A 15,936-nucleotide genomic window follows, 5' to 3' on the forward strand; every position below is an offset into this window, starting at 1 on the left:
GTTTCAAATTGATAATGGGCAGTAAAAGTGTTGTGGAGAGAAGGTGAAGTTGCAAACTAAAAGACCTTCAAAATCGGCTGAAAATGGACCAGTAAGACAACAACGTCGAAAAATGACAAATAAAGCCCACCATTTTCTGGCCTACAGTGACCTATAATGTAGATAGGCCTATATTATGTGTATGTTGGGCGTCTTCTTCGGACACTCGAGATAAGAAAAAGGATGTTACCTCGTCTTCCGAGCCGTAGTAATCAGAAAAAGAAAGGGAAGGCCACGAAGGGCGTGAAAAATGAGACTCCCTAGGCCTCGAAAACCTAATACTCTCCAGGTCGGGAAAGAGCGCTAGTTGACCGAGGACACTAAGACAAGTAAGTGGAAGCATTGCCAGACTCACCTAGCGGAACCGTAGTCGTCACCCACCACTCCAAGTTGGTCTCCCTCTTAGTCGCCTCTTACGACAGGCAGAGAATACCGTAGATGTTATTCTACCATCCCCACCCACAGAGGTTACCTGGTCGGGAACTGAGCCGAAATAAACATGTGACGGCGAAGGGTTTAAGGCACTTCCATTCCCCTATTTGAATAAATATTTTGAACTTGTTATTCTGAAAATAATGAAAACAAGAAAGTGACGCACACATTTTGTTTTAGGAAAGTCATTTTGAAAGTCTGACTAGTCTCGCCTAGTGATGACAGCCACTAAATGTCTCTATGCCAAATAACACAAAATGGAGTAATGTTATTTTCCCTTCCAAAGTTTGGTACCATTCCATACTCATGTGAAAAAAAAAATGTTAGTGATACCCTAAAGACTCGCGTTCTGTGAAGGAATTATAATTATACGATCACTTTACTGATTACTACCGTATAGATAACGTATGCCAACAGCTGTGACGTATTCACCAGTGATAAGAAGGACTTAAGACCGTGAAAGGAGGCAAGGCAGTAGATTGAAGACAGGCGAACAACAAGGCAGCTGTGAGCATGCACAATTTTTGTAATATTAGTTCAATGTTAAGTTACTAAATAACAGTACACTCTTTACTTTAGGCTATAGCAGCCTCAGTGTGAACACTGAGTTTATTAAATTCACTAAATTCTCACCGTTAAATGGCTAAATACCGGTTCACTGTCAAGTTGGAAACATTTTAATAACTAAATACGAAATCACTCTTCAGTTAAGTTAAGTTAAGAAAAAATAAATTACTGATTGTTAAGATCGAAACACTGAATTTACTAAATAACAGTTCAGTGTTAAAATAGATATCGGTACATTGCATTTACTACATAGTTGTTGAATGTTAGGTTAGCAACGTTTAATTAGTAAGTAGCAGTTCACTTTTGATTTTGAACAGTGAATTTCCTAAATAGCAGTTCAATAGCACATTTAATTTTCTAAATAGCTTCGCACTGTCAAAGCGGCGCCATGATCGTACAAATAAGAGGGGTAGAGGTATTGTTCTCTACTGTAGAGATGACATGAAGAGCCGTGTCATTTGTATCTCATCAACCGGTGAATTGCCGAGGACGGAGTTTATGTTCGTTGAAGTAGTTGCTAGTGGACAGAAAATACTTATTGGAGTGGTTTACAGACCACCTAAAGTATCTTACTTGATCGAGTTTGAAACGCACGTACTTAACTTGCTGCCGGGCTGAGTGGCTCAGACGGTTAAGGCGCTGGCCTTCTAACCCCAACCTGGCAGGTTCGATCCTGGCTCAGTCCGGTGGTATTTGAAGGTGCTCAAACACGACAGCCCCGTGTCGGTAGATTTACTGGCACGTAAAAGAACTCCTGCGGGACTAAATTCCGGCACCTCGGCGTCTCCGAAGACCTTAAAAAGTAGTTAGTGGGACGTAAAACAAATAACATTATTATTATTACTTAACTTGCTACCAGCCTATCAACATATCATTATATTAGGGGACTTCAATACAAATTTACTTACGAAGAAATACGATACTAAGAAACTAGAAGACTTGTTTTCCTCATATGACTTGAATATCCTTACCTTACTAACCACGTACGTACTGCCAACAACATCTCCCACACCTTAATAGATCTTAAAGTAACAAACAACCCTCAGAAAGTGGTAACCACGGACAAATTTCAGTACCGGCCGTGTCCACCCACGATCTTATATTTCTTGCGTACTCACTTCGCGTTCCAAAATATAAACCTAGGTATATAACGTGCAGGAATATGAAAGATATTGACATCTATGAATTAAGACACGATGCCTACAATCTTCCGTGGAATAGCATTTTAAACCTGACAGACATTGATGAAAAAATAAATACATTTAATTCATTAATACACAATCTATACATTAAACATGCACCGAAAAGACAGATCAGAATATCCTATCCCGCAAACCTAATCCATGGCTAACCTCTGCAGTTAAAAATATAATGTCTCAACGTGATGCTCTTTACCGACATTACAAAACGTACTCAGGACCCAAATGACTATGAACAGTATAGAATAATTAAGAATAAAACTTAAAAAAAATCATCCGTAATATTAAATTTAAATATGTTCGCGAATCAGTAAGTAACCTAAATACGGCTAGTGCCTGGAGGCATCTCCGAGCCATGGGCATAGGAAAAACACATGTACAGCTTCAGGTACCTGACAATCCACTCGACGATTTAAATGAGTATTTCACGGAAGAGAGAGCTCAGTCTAATCCGCTTAACATACCACACGTAAATAACGTCCCAGCACCTGTCCCACAAAATCGCCCCTGCTTTGCCTTTCGTATCGTCAGCACCAATGAAGTTAAGAACGTCTTGTATTCTATTAAATCCAAAGCAAGTGGTGTCGATGAAATTCCTATTACTTTCATACATAATATTATTGGCGCTATTCTACCCACTCTCACCCATATTTTTAATTACTGTCTCAGAAACTGCACATTACCGACAATTTGGAAGTACGCCAATGTAATTCCACTTCCTAAAAACCCAGGTTCGAAACTCCTATCCGATTACCGTCTCATTTCGATTCTCCCTGTTCTTTCCAAAGCGTTAGAACGGTTGGTACATGCGCAAATACTGGAATACCTTCAGGCTCACTCTCTTCTTGACCCGCTGCAATCTGGCTTCAAGAAGGGTCATAGCACAGCCACTGCCTTACTCAAAGTGACTGAGGACATCAGACAAGCAATGGACGAAAGACAAGTGACAATACTCACACTCCTTGACTTCAGCAGTGCTTTTGACACGATGAACATCCAGACATTGCTGATGAAGCTCAATTCGTTTTTCGGTAATGTTGCTTTAACATTTTTCACAGCATGCCTTACAGATCGTGTACAACGTATTACAGTACACGATACTGCTTCTCAGTGGCGACTCCGGATGGCAGGAACCCCCAAGGTTCTGTTCTTGGTCCCCTTTTGTTTGCCCTCTATATAAATGACATCTCCTCTAAAATAAAGTATGCCATAAGACCTATCTTTGTCGGTGTGACGTAAAGCCCCTAGCAAAAAAAAAAGTATAATAGATATCACCTCTTTGCCGACGATCTCCAAATTTACTGCCACGTTAATATAAATGATATATCGAATGCAATAAGATATATTAACTCCGACCTTCATCAACTCAGTGTGTACGCCAGTGAAAACTCTCTCCTCCCCAACCTCCAAAAATCTCAAACAATAATGATCGGTTCTCAGAAATTATTAAACATCATGTATAAACATTATGCTATTCCTCCGGTGACATTAAATGCCACCGTAATCCCGTTCAGTAAGGAAGTGAAGAACCTAGGTATGACCCTGACTGAAAGTCTTGACTGGTCTGCACACGCAAGAAATTCATGTAAAAAGATGTACGCGACGCTACACCCTCTGAAACGACATAAGGACATTTTGCCACAAGACGTAAAGATAAAATTACTCCAAACTTTGATACTACCAATACTTGACTACTGCGACATTGTCCTCATTGATGCGACCCGTGAACTAACTATGAAACTTCAACGAGCATTGAACTCTGGTCTTCGATTTGTTTTTAACTCGAGTTACGATGCTCACATAACCCCTAGCTACACATTTCTTTCTTGGCTGAAGCCCGAGAGGCGACGGAAATTCCACGTACTTACGTTGACATATCGAACTCAGAAGGAAAATCTACCCAAATACATCTCTTCAAAATTCCATTTATTATCTTCATTCCATAATTGTAACACTAGATCTGGCACTTCCCTCGCTATTCTCGTCAACTGTGAGCTTTCTAAGTCGCTGACTGACTAATTTTACAAACATATTAATCTGAATTTAATATGGGAAATCTGAATATTTGCATTTATAATGGAAATTATGAAAATTAATATTCATTAAATAAAATACACACTCGTCGAACCTTGTACTCACACTTACTTGTTACCTGCTTACTTACACATACGTTATTTGAAGGGCGCCAGCTGTCACTCAGTACAGCAATAATAGAATGAGACTCTTGACCATCTCTAGGGTGTGGGGTAATAAGCTTACTTTTGACAACATACCATATAAGTTCTGGGAAAAGGAGATTGGCGTTCGGTTTCCCCATTAATTTTGAGGTTAAGATATTTTACTTACAATGAAATGAAACTAAGAATTCGTTTGATAGAACAATATATATTCTTTAAATAATATATCAAAAAATAGTGAGTCTTGTTGCGATAAAACAGATGAGAATATGAAATTATGACATTGCAACTGAAAGAAACTAGGCATGAATTAGAATTCTTCTTGACCGGACATTTAACAATTTATACGAAATATTTCCCTCACTGATTCACTTGACTGTACCTTCAACACTTTGAGTGTAATTACGACGTATTCCTTTGCTCTGGTGTTTACTGTAGATGTGTCACGCCTAACGTGGTGATACATCCTTGCGACTGCTTCTTCTCCATATCATCTGACTTCTTTGTAAGTCAATATGGTAAGACCTCTTGGCAGGTCCAGGGTTGCCCTCTCTGACTCCTTGGTAAGCCTTGCGTCCGCGTCTTCCACTAAGTGACGGACCAACCATTTGGTCTCACTCTCTCAATGACCAATAATGGCTCACTGAGTCTTCACCATCTCTCGTTCACACTGGTTGACTGACCAACTAAGGCCTCTTGATCTAGTAGACTACTTCACTGTACTGCATCCGTATAAGTAATGACTGACGCTACAATATGCATCCACCTTATATAGACGTTGGTTGACACAACTACGTAATCTCCAGAAATAACAATGACATACTCCCACCTACGCGGCAAATATTACATACAGTGGTGAAATAGCCCCGCGGCGACTAACTCTCTGAGCGCATATCTAAATAAATACGATGACATAGCCATGGCGCGGCGATGACTTGGCAGAATCGCCACTAATCTTGCACAATGTCCCAACGTCACACCCAATCTCTGATATATACAACAATTCTCACTGTACAGGTGTTTAATGATAATCTACACATACGTATATATGCATACATCTAAGTACAATCTTGCAAGCAACAGGCAATTGCAAAATCGAATTGAATAAAACGGATAATTACAATAATAGTAACAATATCACAGATAAAATAATAATAATACTGACATAATAATAATAATAATAATAATAATAATAATAATAATAATAATAATAATAATAATAATAATAAAAAATACAGATAAAATAATAAAAATACAGATATCATCTTGTAACGGGATTTGAACCGTTACACAACCACTCTTCGATATGTAACAGATCTTTCGTTGTGGCTGGGTCAGACTTTGGAATTCACTCCCAGATGCTGTCACGAACTCAGACTCAATATCGAAATTTAAGACTGCATGTAGAGATTACCTGATGAATACCGCTGATTGTTTCGCGTGATTGTTTCGTGTGTATGATGACGTATGATAGGTTGTGTGATTGTGGTTATTATTATTATAATAATGTAATGTGCATAATATTTAGCTTCTTAATCATGTACATAGATCACTTTTATGGCTATACTTATATTTCCATTTACTTTATTACTTATGGTGTTCTCTTTATGCATTGCTTATTTTTCCAGTTTGTATCTTACTTTTTCATTATGACTTCGTCTCTTTCTCATTATCTTTACGCTCCGAATTTTATTCTATTTTATTTGTTGAACTCTGGTTTCTTTCTTCATTATATGTTGTTCAAATCTGTAATTTTTAGCTTATTTTTGATTTTATGATAGAATAGTACATTTCTTTTATATATGTATTATCTGTAAATTAATTATGTGGTTCAGTGTAAGAGAGGGCCATGAACCCTAACTTCGTCACTGCTAAAGTCAATAAATAAATAAATAAATAAATAAATAAATAAATAAATAAATAAATAAATAAATAAATAAATAAATAAATAAATAAATAAATGAATAAATAAATAAATAAATAAATAAATTTCTTAAATAGAAGTACAATGTTCAGGGACTTACTTGACTTATATCCTGTGTTCTCTTTCGGAGCAAAGGGCTGAAACAAAAGTCCTCCATTGGTTCCGTCTCCTGGCATTCAGCTGTAAGTCTGCCCAGGATTTGCCGTCCTCCCTCATCTCTTCTAATTTTCGTGACCTGTTTCATGCTAAAAATCATCTGTTTTTTTTTTGTCCGGTTTCTCTTTGTTGCAGTTTCAGTAATAACGTTTTCTCGAAGATGCGGGCTGACCCCTTAGCGTCTTTGTCCGCCCTCTGAATACTTCATGATTTGATGTTCGTCGCTACTTCCTGCTCATACTGTTGTCAATTTAGATCTCTACAGAGTGTAACCAGAGTCCCTCTTCCTTTCTTAGCCGGGCTTGGGACCGGTTATGGCGGAGTTACAATGTTCAGTAGGAAATACATATTAAATAGCATATCATTGTTAGTTTTAATAAGTAATGCGTAGTTCACAGTTAAGTTAGGAAAATAAATGGTTATATTGCGGTTTACTAATAAGTTGTACCATTTTAATTGATCATTAACAGTTCAGAGTTAAAGACAATGGTGGCGATTAGTGTGGCGAGGGAGTGTAGCAGTTGCTCCCCCACTTTGTGAAGGACACATTGCATTTTTATTCCATTTTAACCTGAAACTGGGAATTATATTTTTTGCTATCTCCCGCATGCGAGCTCACAGCTGCGCGCTCCTAACCGCACGGCCAACTCGCCCGGTAGGGAATTATTAAAAAGACAATTTGTACGAACCCTATTGTTTATCAGCTACTTCTTTCCTTTAACATCTTTAATTATTAAGAAAAATACTTGGTGAAAATACGCACAAAAGTGTCATTCCTCGCGGCTAACTGATTCGTACAGCGCGACAGCAAGTAGTGGAGACTCGTGCGGCAACGTGTAGCGTGTGCTGTGAGGAAGGGTAGCAGGGCTATATTTAAGCAGGGTCTAGGACACAGGTGTAGATTAGTAGTTGAATTTTTACCCTCCTTTTAAATTTTATCTCTTGCGTTTTCGCCTCCTCCATACTTTGGGTTTTATTATAGGTTCTGTGACTGGGTACACCGCTATTCCGCGAAGCCCATCAAATTATCAAGGCAAGACAAGACAAGACTAGGACACATGTATGATTCACCCTCTTGCCACGCGCATTCGTCAGTCTGGAATTTTGATGTACCCAACTCCCCTATTCCCTTCCTGCTACATCCCTAAAACACGGGAACTTATTCTTGTTGTCTATAACTTTTGTGCTTTTGTGCTCCCAGCCCACACTTCTAATTCCCAATCGCCGCTACTGTTAAATATGAACATTAGTTGGGAACACCCCAATTACCAAATAGCATTTCAGTGTTAATTTTAAAAAACAACGTTTTTCTTTCCTTATTAATCTGTTTACCCTCCAGGGTTGGCTTTTCCCTCCGACTCAGCGAGGCATCCCACCTCTACCGCCTCAAGGCCAGTGTCCTGGAGCTTCAGACTCTGGGTCGGGGGATACAACTGGGGAGAATGGCCAGTACCTCGCCTAGGCGGCCTCACCTGCTATGTTGAACAGGGGCCTTGCGGGAAGATTGGAAGGGATATACAAGGAAGAGGGAAGAAAGCGGCCGTGGCCTTAAGTCAGGTACCATCCCGGCATTTGCCTGGACGAGAAGTGGGAAACCACGGAAAACCACTTCCAGGATGACTGAGGTGGGAATCGAACCCACCTCTACTCAGTTGACCTCCCGAGGCTGAGTGAACACCGTTCCATCCCTCGTACCACTTTTCAAATTTCGTGGCAGAGCCGGGAATCGAACCCGGGCCTCCGGGGGTGGCAGCTAATCACACTAACCGCTACACCACAGAGGCGGACTGGAAATATTTCAGTTACAAAATACTTTTACGTTACGAACAATGATTTCACTAAATGACAGTTCAAAAATTAATTGGGAATGTATGAATTAAGGAACAAGCAAACAACTGATGAGTCATGTCGTATATAACGAGACAGGATCATGAATAGCATCACATTATCCCTCACCACTGATCTGCATTTAGGGCAGTCGCCTAGGTGGCAGATTTTCTATCTGTTGTTTATCTAGTCTTTTCTTACACAATAGCAAAGAATTTGGAAATTTAATGAACATCTTCCTTGTTAATTTATTCCAATCCCTAACTCCCCTTCCTATAAACAAATATTTGCCACAATTTGTCCCCTTGCATTCCAATTTTATCTTCATATTGTGATCTTTCCTACTTTTAAAGACACCACTCGAACTTATTCGTCTACTAATGTCATTCTACACCATCTCTCCACTGTTAACTCGTAACATACCGCTTAGTCGAGCAGCTCGTCTCCTTTCTCCCAAGTCTTCCCAGCCCAAACTTTGTAATATTTTCGTAACGCTACTCTTTGTCGGAAATCACCCAGAAGAAATTGAGCTGCTTTTCTTTGGATTTTTTTTTCCATTTCTTGAATCAAGTAATCCTGGTGAGGGTCACATACATTGGAACCATAGTCTAGTTGGGGTCTTACTAGAGACTTATATGCCCTCTCCTTTACATTCTTACCACAACCCCTAAATACCTTCATTACCATGTGCAGAGACCTGTACCCTTTATTTTCAATCATATTTATGTGATTACCGCAATGATCTTTCCTTGTTTTTAACACCTAGGTACTTACAATGATCCCCAAAAGAAACTTTCACCCCATCAACGCAATAAATAAAACCGAGAGGACTTTTCCTATTTGTGAAACTCACAACCTGACTATTAACCCCGTTTATCATCATACCATTGCCTTCTGTTCATCTCACAACATTATCTAGTTCATTTTGCAGCTTCTCACAATCTTGTAACTTATTTATTACTCAGTACAGAATAATATCATCCGCAAAAAGCCGTATCTCTGATTCCGCTTCTTTACTCAATGGCTAATCGGGAGCTGCTCGTACTCATGGTGTTTAAACTTGAGACATTATGTCGAAACCAGCGACTAAGTCTCGTACGATTTTACTCTTATTGACATGAGCATTAATATCGTCTTTTAGTGTTGCATGAAGTATTTTTAACTTTTATTCACATGAGAAGTATTTTCCTTTGTAGGGTTGGAATGAATTGCGTTTTAGGAATTGTTATAAAACTTTCATTGAAACGTAATGTGGGCAACGTATTGACGTAAGGACGTTATAAATGGTGGACATCGCAATGGGGAGCTTAGGTTTTTAGTCGAAGACTGTACATCTTCTTCTCTGTGGTCCTATAGATGACGACGCCGCGATGGACGAGGCCGGACACTGTTCCTTTCCCCTCGGTTTGGCGACGCTTCGAGGGCAAAAGGGCCGTCGAGAACGGAAAGGTGCCGAACTTCTGGGTTCAGGACGTGACGGATGACCTAGCAGAGGATGTGGTGGCTCACATGACGGAGTATTTCCTGCACGACGAGCCCTTGTCTTCAACCACTAAGTTCTGGAATGATCCGGTGTCCGTGAGAGAGATTCAGAGCTTATGGCGGGAGATGATCAAACAGCGGGTGGCTCTGGTAGCTCTCACAAATGGCGACAATGGACCTGTAATCGCCGGGTGCAACGTCACAGGGGTGGTGTACAACAGTGACAAGGGAAAAGATACACAAGTAAGTGATCAATGGTTAATAATGAAAGGAAATGTTTGTGTGTGTGTGTGTGTGTGTGTGTGTGTGTGTGTGTGTGTGTGTGTGTGTGTGTCTATGGCACGTGGTGATCTGAAGTGTTTAACTTAGGTGGATGGAAGAAGGTCCAAATGCACCTCGAAACCGGATTTTTCCTTTTCGCGTTCGTTCGGGAGTTATGAACGAAAACCAGTGGAGAACGTATGTTGGAATGTGACAATAGATTCGCTGTCGCTAGGAAACGTACATGAGATAAGTAATACAAGACAAGGAGCCATTTTAAGTCCATTGCGTAGGAAGCCATTTTCGGTCTCCGACCTGAGGAGCCTTATTCAGTTCGTGATATCTGGAAGTGTCCGTCTGTGTGTATGTGTACGGGCGTATGGCACGCAGAGATCTGAATTATGGGCGTATTCTTAGATGATTCTTTATGCAGAGATCTGAAACTTTTAAAATAGGTCGATGGAAAGGGATATAAATGCACATCGAAGCCAGATTTTTCATTTTCGCATTCAATAATTGTTCATTTTAAATTAATTTTCATTCATTGTTTATATTCATTTTAATCGTTTTATTTATTTCATAATTACCCAATATAAATTTTACTCACTGAAAGTTTTAGGGAGTACGACGATTTCGCTATATCAACAATAAAACATGAACAGTATTTCATTTCAACCAAATCAATCTTATAACATATAGTACATGAGGTAAATAATAATAAACTAGGAATAATAATACATATGTCTCTCAGGGTGCTATTTTAAGTCCATGGCATAGGAAGACATTTTCGTTTCCCGACACAAGGAGCCGTATTCAGTCCGTGATATCCGGAAGCGTTTCCCTGTGTGTATGTGTGCGCCGCCTAGCCAAATCTACGGCACGCAGAGATCTGACATTTTTAACATAGGTGGATAGAGCATTTCACCGATCACGTATGGGTGTATCAAAGATCAATACATGCTCCAAGATATGAAGCTGTGAACATCATCAACAAGCAACGTTTATAAGAATTACCCGGTGTTCTACAAATTTACAAGTCTATCGATACAACATGTAATACAGATGAGGCTGTCAACTAGACGACAGAGTTTTTGAACAACTTGGAGTAACCTGGAGTACCCATGAACATCTTAGAGTGGACTATTTTGGCACCGATTAGCTTTCTCAGGAACATGAATCCTTCATCCCACTGCAATGGAACACGACTCTCAGTCAAGAAACTAATGCCGAATATTATTGAAGCCACCATCATGACTGAACATGCCGCGGACGAAGTAATATTCATTCCTCGGATTCAAGTCATCCCTTCGGATATACCACTTCAGTTTAGAGGTCTGCAGTTCCCCGTTCGTTTGAGTTTCAATCACTACTGATCTGTATTTAGGGCAGTCGCTCTGGTGGCAGATGCCCTATCTGTTGTTTTCCTAGCCTTTTCTTAAATGATTGCAAAGAAATTGGAAATTTATTGAACAACACCCATGATAAGTTATTCCAATCCAATTCCCTTCCTATAAACGAATATTTTCCCCAATCCGTCCTCTTGAATTCCAACTTTATCTTCATATTGTGATCTTTCCTACTTTTAAAGACAAAACTCAAACTTATTCGTCTATTGATGTCATTCCACGCCATCTCTCCACTGAAATGAAATGAAATGGCGAATGACTTTTAGTGCCGGGAGTGTCCGAGGACATGTTCGGCTCGCCAGGTGCAGGCGACCTGCGCGTCATGATGAGGATGAACTGATGATGAAGACGACACATTCACCCAGCCCCCGTGCCAGAGTATTTAACCAATGAGTGTTAAAATTCCCGACCCTGCAGGGAATCGAACCCCGGACCCCTGTGACTTAAGGCCAGCACGCTAACCATGTAACCATGGAGCCGGACGTCTCTCCACTGAGAGCTCGGAACATACCACTTAGTCGAGCAGTTCGTCTCCTTTCTCCCAAGTCTTCCCAGCCAAAACTTTGCAACATTTTTGTAACGCTACTCTTTTGTCGGAAATCACCCAGGACAAATCAAGCTGCTTTTCTTTGGATTCTTTCCAGTTCTTGAATCAAGTAATCCTGGTGAGGGTCCCATACAGTGGAACCATACTCTAGTTGGGGTCATACCAGAGACTTATATGCCCTCTCCTTTTCATCCTTACTACAACCCCTAAACACCCTCATAACCATGTGCAGAGATCTGTACCCTTTATTTACAATCCCATTTATGTGATTACCCCAATGAATATCTTTCATTATATTAACACCTAGGTACTTACAATGATCCCCAAAAGTAACTTTCACGCCATCAACGCAGTAATTAAAACTGAGAGGACTTTTCCTATTTGTGAAACTCAAAACCTGACTTTTAACCCCGTTTATTATCATACCATTGTATTCTATCCATCTCAAAAAATTATCGAGGGCATTTTGCAGTTGCTCACAATCTTGTAACTTATTTATTACTCTGTACTGAAGTACATATTTGATTATTGTTTGCATGAAGGAGCTATACCAAATGAATGGGCAGTTGCTATAGTAACCCCTGTGTATAAAGGAAAGGGTGTTGGACATAAAGCTGAAAATTACAGGCCAGTCAGTTTGACATGCATTGCATGTAAGCTTTGGGAAAGCATTCTTTCTGATAATATTAGACATGTTTGCGAAATTAATAAGTGGTTCGATAGAAGGCAGTTCGGGTTTAGGAAAGGTTATTCCACTGAAGCCCATCTTGTAGGATTCCAGCAAGTTACAGCAGACATCCTGGGTTCAGGAGGTCAAATGGTTGTATCGCGAATGACCTATCTACTGCCAAAAATGAGTGCAATTGGGCTAGACAAAAGAGTGACTGAATGGGTTGCTATATTTCTAGAAAATAGAACTCAGAGAATTAGAGTAGGCGAATCTTTATCTGACCCTGTAATAATTAAGTGGGGAATTATTCAAGGCAGTATTATTGGACCTTTATGTTTTCTTATACTGGGTGAACAAAAATGTCGCACTTGGACGTCGGCATGCGATTCCTCATCCCATTGCAAGACAAAAGTTTCTATAACCAAATCGGATCCTGGCGCTGCTGGAAAACAAGTCGAAAACGTGAGGCTGGCAACACTGTCACATCCTGCAGCGCATCAGACTATAATAGAGAAACGTGCATCTTCCCGCTCTACCGTACCCGCCTTTGCAGCTCACTGAGTAGACGGCTGGGTTATCAAACCTGCATGCACCATGGAACGACTCGAATCTACGTTAGGATTTTTTCTTTTGTGTGTGTGTGTGTGTGTGTGTGTGTGTGTGTGACGTCAGGTCTCTAGTTCCCGTCGTGTAACTGCGTTTGTAAGCATGACATCCTGTTGTCATCATCATCATCATCATCATCATCATCACCTGTTTACCCTCCAGGTTCGGTTTTTACCCTCGGACTTAGCGAGGGATCCCACCTCTACCGCCTCAAGGGCAGTGTCCTGGAGCTTCAGACTCTTGGTCGGGGATACAACTGGGGAGTATGGCCAGTACCTCGCCCAGGCGACCTCACCTGCTATGCTGAACAGGGGCCTTGTGGAGGGATGGGGAAGATTGGAAGGGATAGGCAAGGAAGAGGGAAGGAAGCGGCCGTGGCCTTAAGTTAGGTACCATCCCGGCATTCGCCTGGAGGAGAAGTGAGAAACCACGGAAAACCACTTCCAGGATGGCTGAGGTGGGAATCGAACCCACCTCTACTCAGTTGACCTCCCGAGGCTGAGTGGACCCCGTTCCAGCCCTCGTACCATTTTTCAAATTTCGTGGCAGACCCGGGGAATCGAACCCGGGCCTCCGGGGGTGGCAGCTAATCACGCTAACCACTACACCACAGAGGCACATCCTGTTGTCACATGACAGTAGTCGAACACATGACAGTGTGATCCATTCAAATGAATGCATGAGTCGACTAACCACGCAGTGTACAACCATAACTGGTACTGTGAAGTGCATGTAGGACGGCTTCCTGATGGAGTACACAAACGGCGAATACGTCGATATGCTTTAGTGTTGGGTGCAACCGATAACCAAGCTTCTGCTGCTGTTGCTCGTGAGTATGCAGCGCGGTACCTTGAAAGGAGCCATCCTGATAAGAACGTTTTTCGTCGCCTTGAGCAACGCCTGCGGGAAACCGGTAATCTTTTTTTACAAGTTGCTTTTACGTCGCACCGACACAGATAGGTCTTGTGGCGACGATGGGACAGGAAAAGGCTAGGAGTGGGAAGAAAGCGGCCGTGGCCTTAATTAAGGTACAGCCCCAGCATTAGCCTGGTGTGAAAATGGTAAACCATGGAAAACCATCTTCAGGGCTGCCAACAGTGGGGTTCGAACCCACTATCTCCCGAATACTTAATACTGGCCGCACTTAAGCGACTGCAGCTATCGAGCTCGGTACCGGTAATCTTCGTCCACAAGTAATGGACAGAGGTCGTCCAAGGACTAGACGTACTCCACAAACAGAGGACGACATTCTTGAAGACGTTCACCAATCATCTCGGCGAAGTACCCGTGATATTGCAAGGCAGTTCCAGGTATCTCAAACGCTGGTTGTTGACGTGTTGCACGACGAAAAACTGCAGCCATATCATTACAAGTTAAGTCAACACCAGCGGCCAGAAGACCGAATTCAACGAGTACAGTGCTATGAATGGCTTTTGCAACGCGTTGAAGATAACGAACATTTCATAAAGAATGTGATATGAAGTGACGAAAGTAGCTTCACTCAGTAAGGTATTTTCAACCATCACAACGGCCATTACTGGTCTGACCACAACCCACATGCCATCCGTGAACGTGGCTTTCAGGCACGCTTTGGCATAAACCTATGGGCTGGAATCGTGGGAGGGGTGCTTTTAGGCCCTTACCTATTGCGGACAAGTTGAATGCACCCAGCTATCGTACGTTTCTGGGCAATACTTTGCCTGACGCTTTAGAAAACTTTCCATTTGGTATTCGGCGACAGCTATGGTTTCAGCATGATGGTGCACCGCCACACTTTGGAATGATTGTGCGTAACTGGTTAAATGAAGCGTTTCCAGGGAAATGGATTGGTCGTAGAGTTCCAATGTTCTAGCCTCCACGTTCCCCGGACCTTAATCCACTAGATTTTTATTTGTGGGGACACTTAAAGGAACATGTTTATAGTATTCCACCCATGGATGTACAAGACCTAATTGCTCGCGTGCATGCTGCATCGGCAATGGTGGATGCAGGTGCGTTGCGTAGAGTCCGGCAAAGTATGCTCCAGCGATTGGCGCAGTGTTTGCAAATGCAAGGTGGTCATTTTGAACATCTGCTGTGAGGTGAACGTTGCTCGTAAGTGTACGTACCGGCTCTGTGAAGATAAGACTGGACGTCACACGTACATTGTGGAATTATTCAGCGTAGTATAATGGGCAATCCAGTGTAGCCTACCTACCGTACTGTACTGTATTGTGTTTCGTTGTACCTTATTGCATAGAGACGATGTTACTGTATCCACTATTATGTTCTACGTATAGGCTTTATTTGTGCCATGGACGAAACAAAGTGGTCGTTTACGTCTGTAAGGAGTTCATGTTATGATTGAATGTTTAAATAAAGGTAACTGTAACAGTAAGACAGAACATTAGTGTATTGCATAGTGGAGGTGTACATTGGATACAATTTGATACATTAACTGAAAATTTTTTGACGCGGACGCGCCGACGTTCGAGTCGCGTCCGCACAGCCGGCCTTTTATGGCATTACCTCGTCTCACTGAGCTAGTGAGACAGCTCCAGCGGAGCGCCGAGTTCATGTGACCTGTACTTGGCCGCGCTGCACGTCGTTACAGCGTTGCCAGAGCCTCATTTCTTAACGCGCATTTCTATTAAACCTATTGGT

At 41.4% G+C, this 15,936-nt stretch overlaps 1 protein-coding gene across 1 annotated transcript in view; it reads left to right on the forward strand.

Moving 5' to 3' along the window:
• Window positions 1–869: 869 nt before the first annotated feature.
• Window positions 870–15,936, forward strand: part of LOC136872782 (uncharacterized) — a 46,956-nt gene continuing 31,889 nt past the window's right edge. The window contains exons 1-2 of the mRNA XM_067146624.2: window positions 870–978; window positions 9,678–10,046. Of these exons, the coding sequence (XP_067002725.2) occupies window positions 9,678–10,046 (369 nt within the window). The 5' untranslated portion in view covers window positions 870–978. The remainder of the gene's footprint in view (window positions 979–9,677; window positions 10,047–15,936) is intronic.

The sequence above is a fragment of the Anabrus simplex genome, chromosome 4 (genome assembly GCF_040414725.1).
Source record: "Anabrus simplex isolate iqAnaSimp1 chromosome 4, ASM4041472v1, whole genome shotgun sequence".
Classification (NCBI taxonomy): domain Eukaryota; kingdom Metazoa; phylum Arthropoda; class Insecta; order Orthoptera; family Tettigoniidae; genus Anabrus; species Anabrus simplex.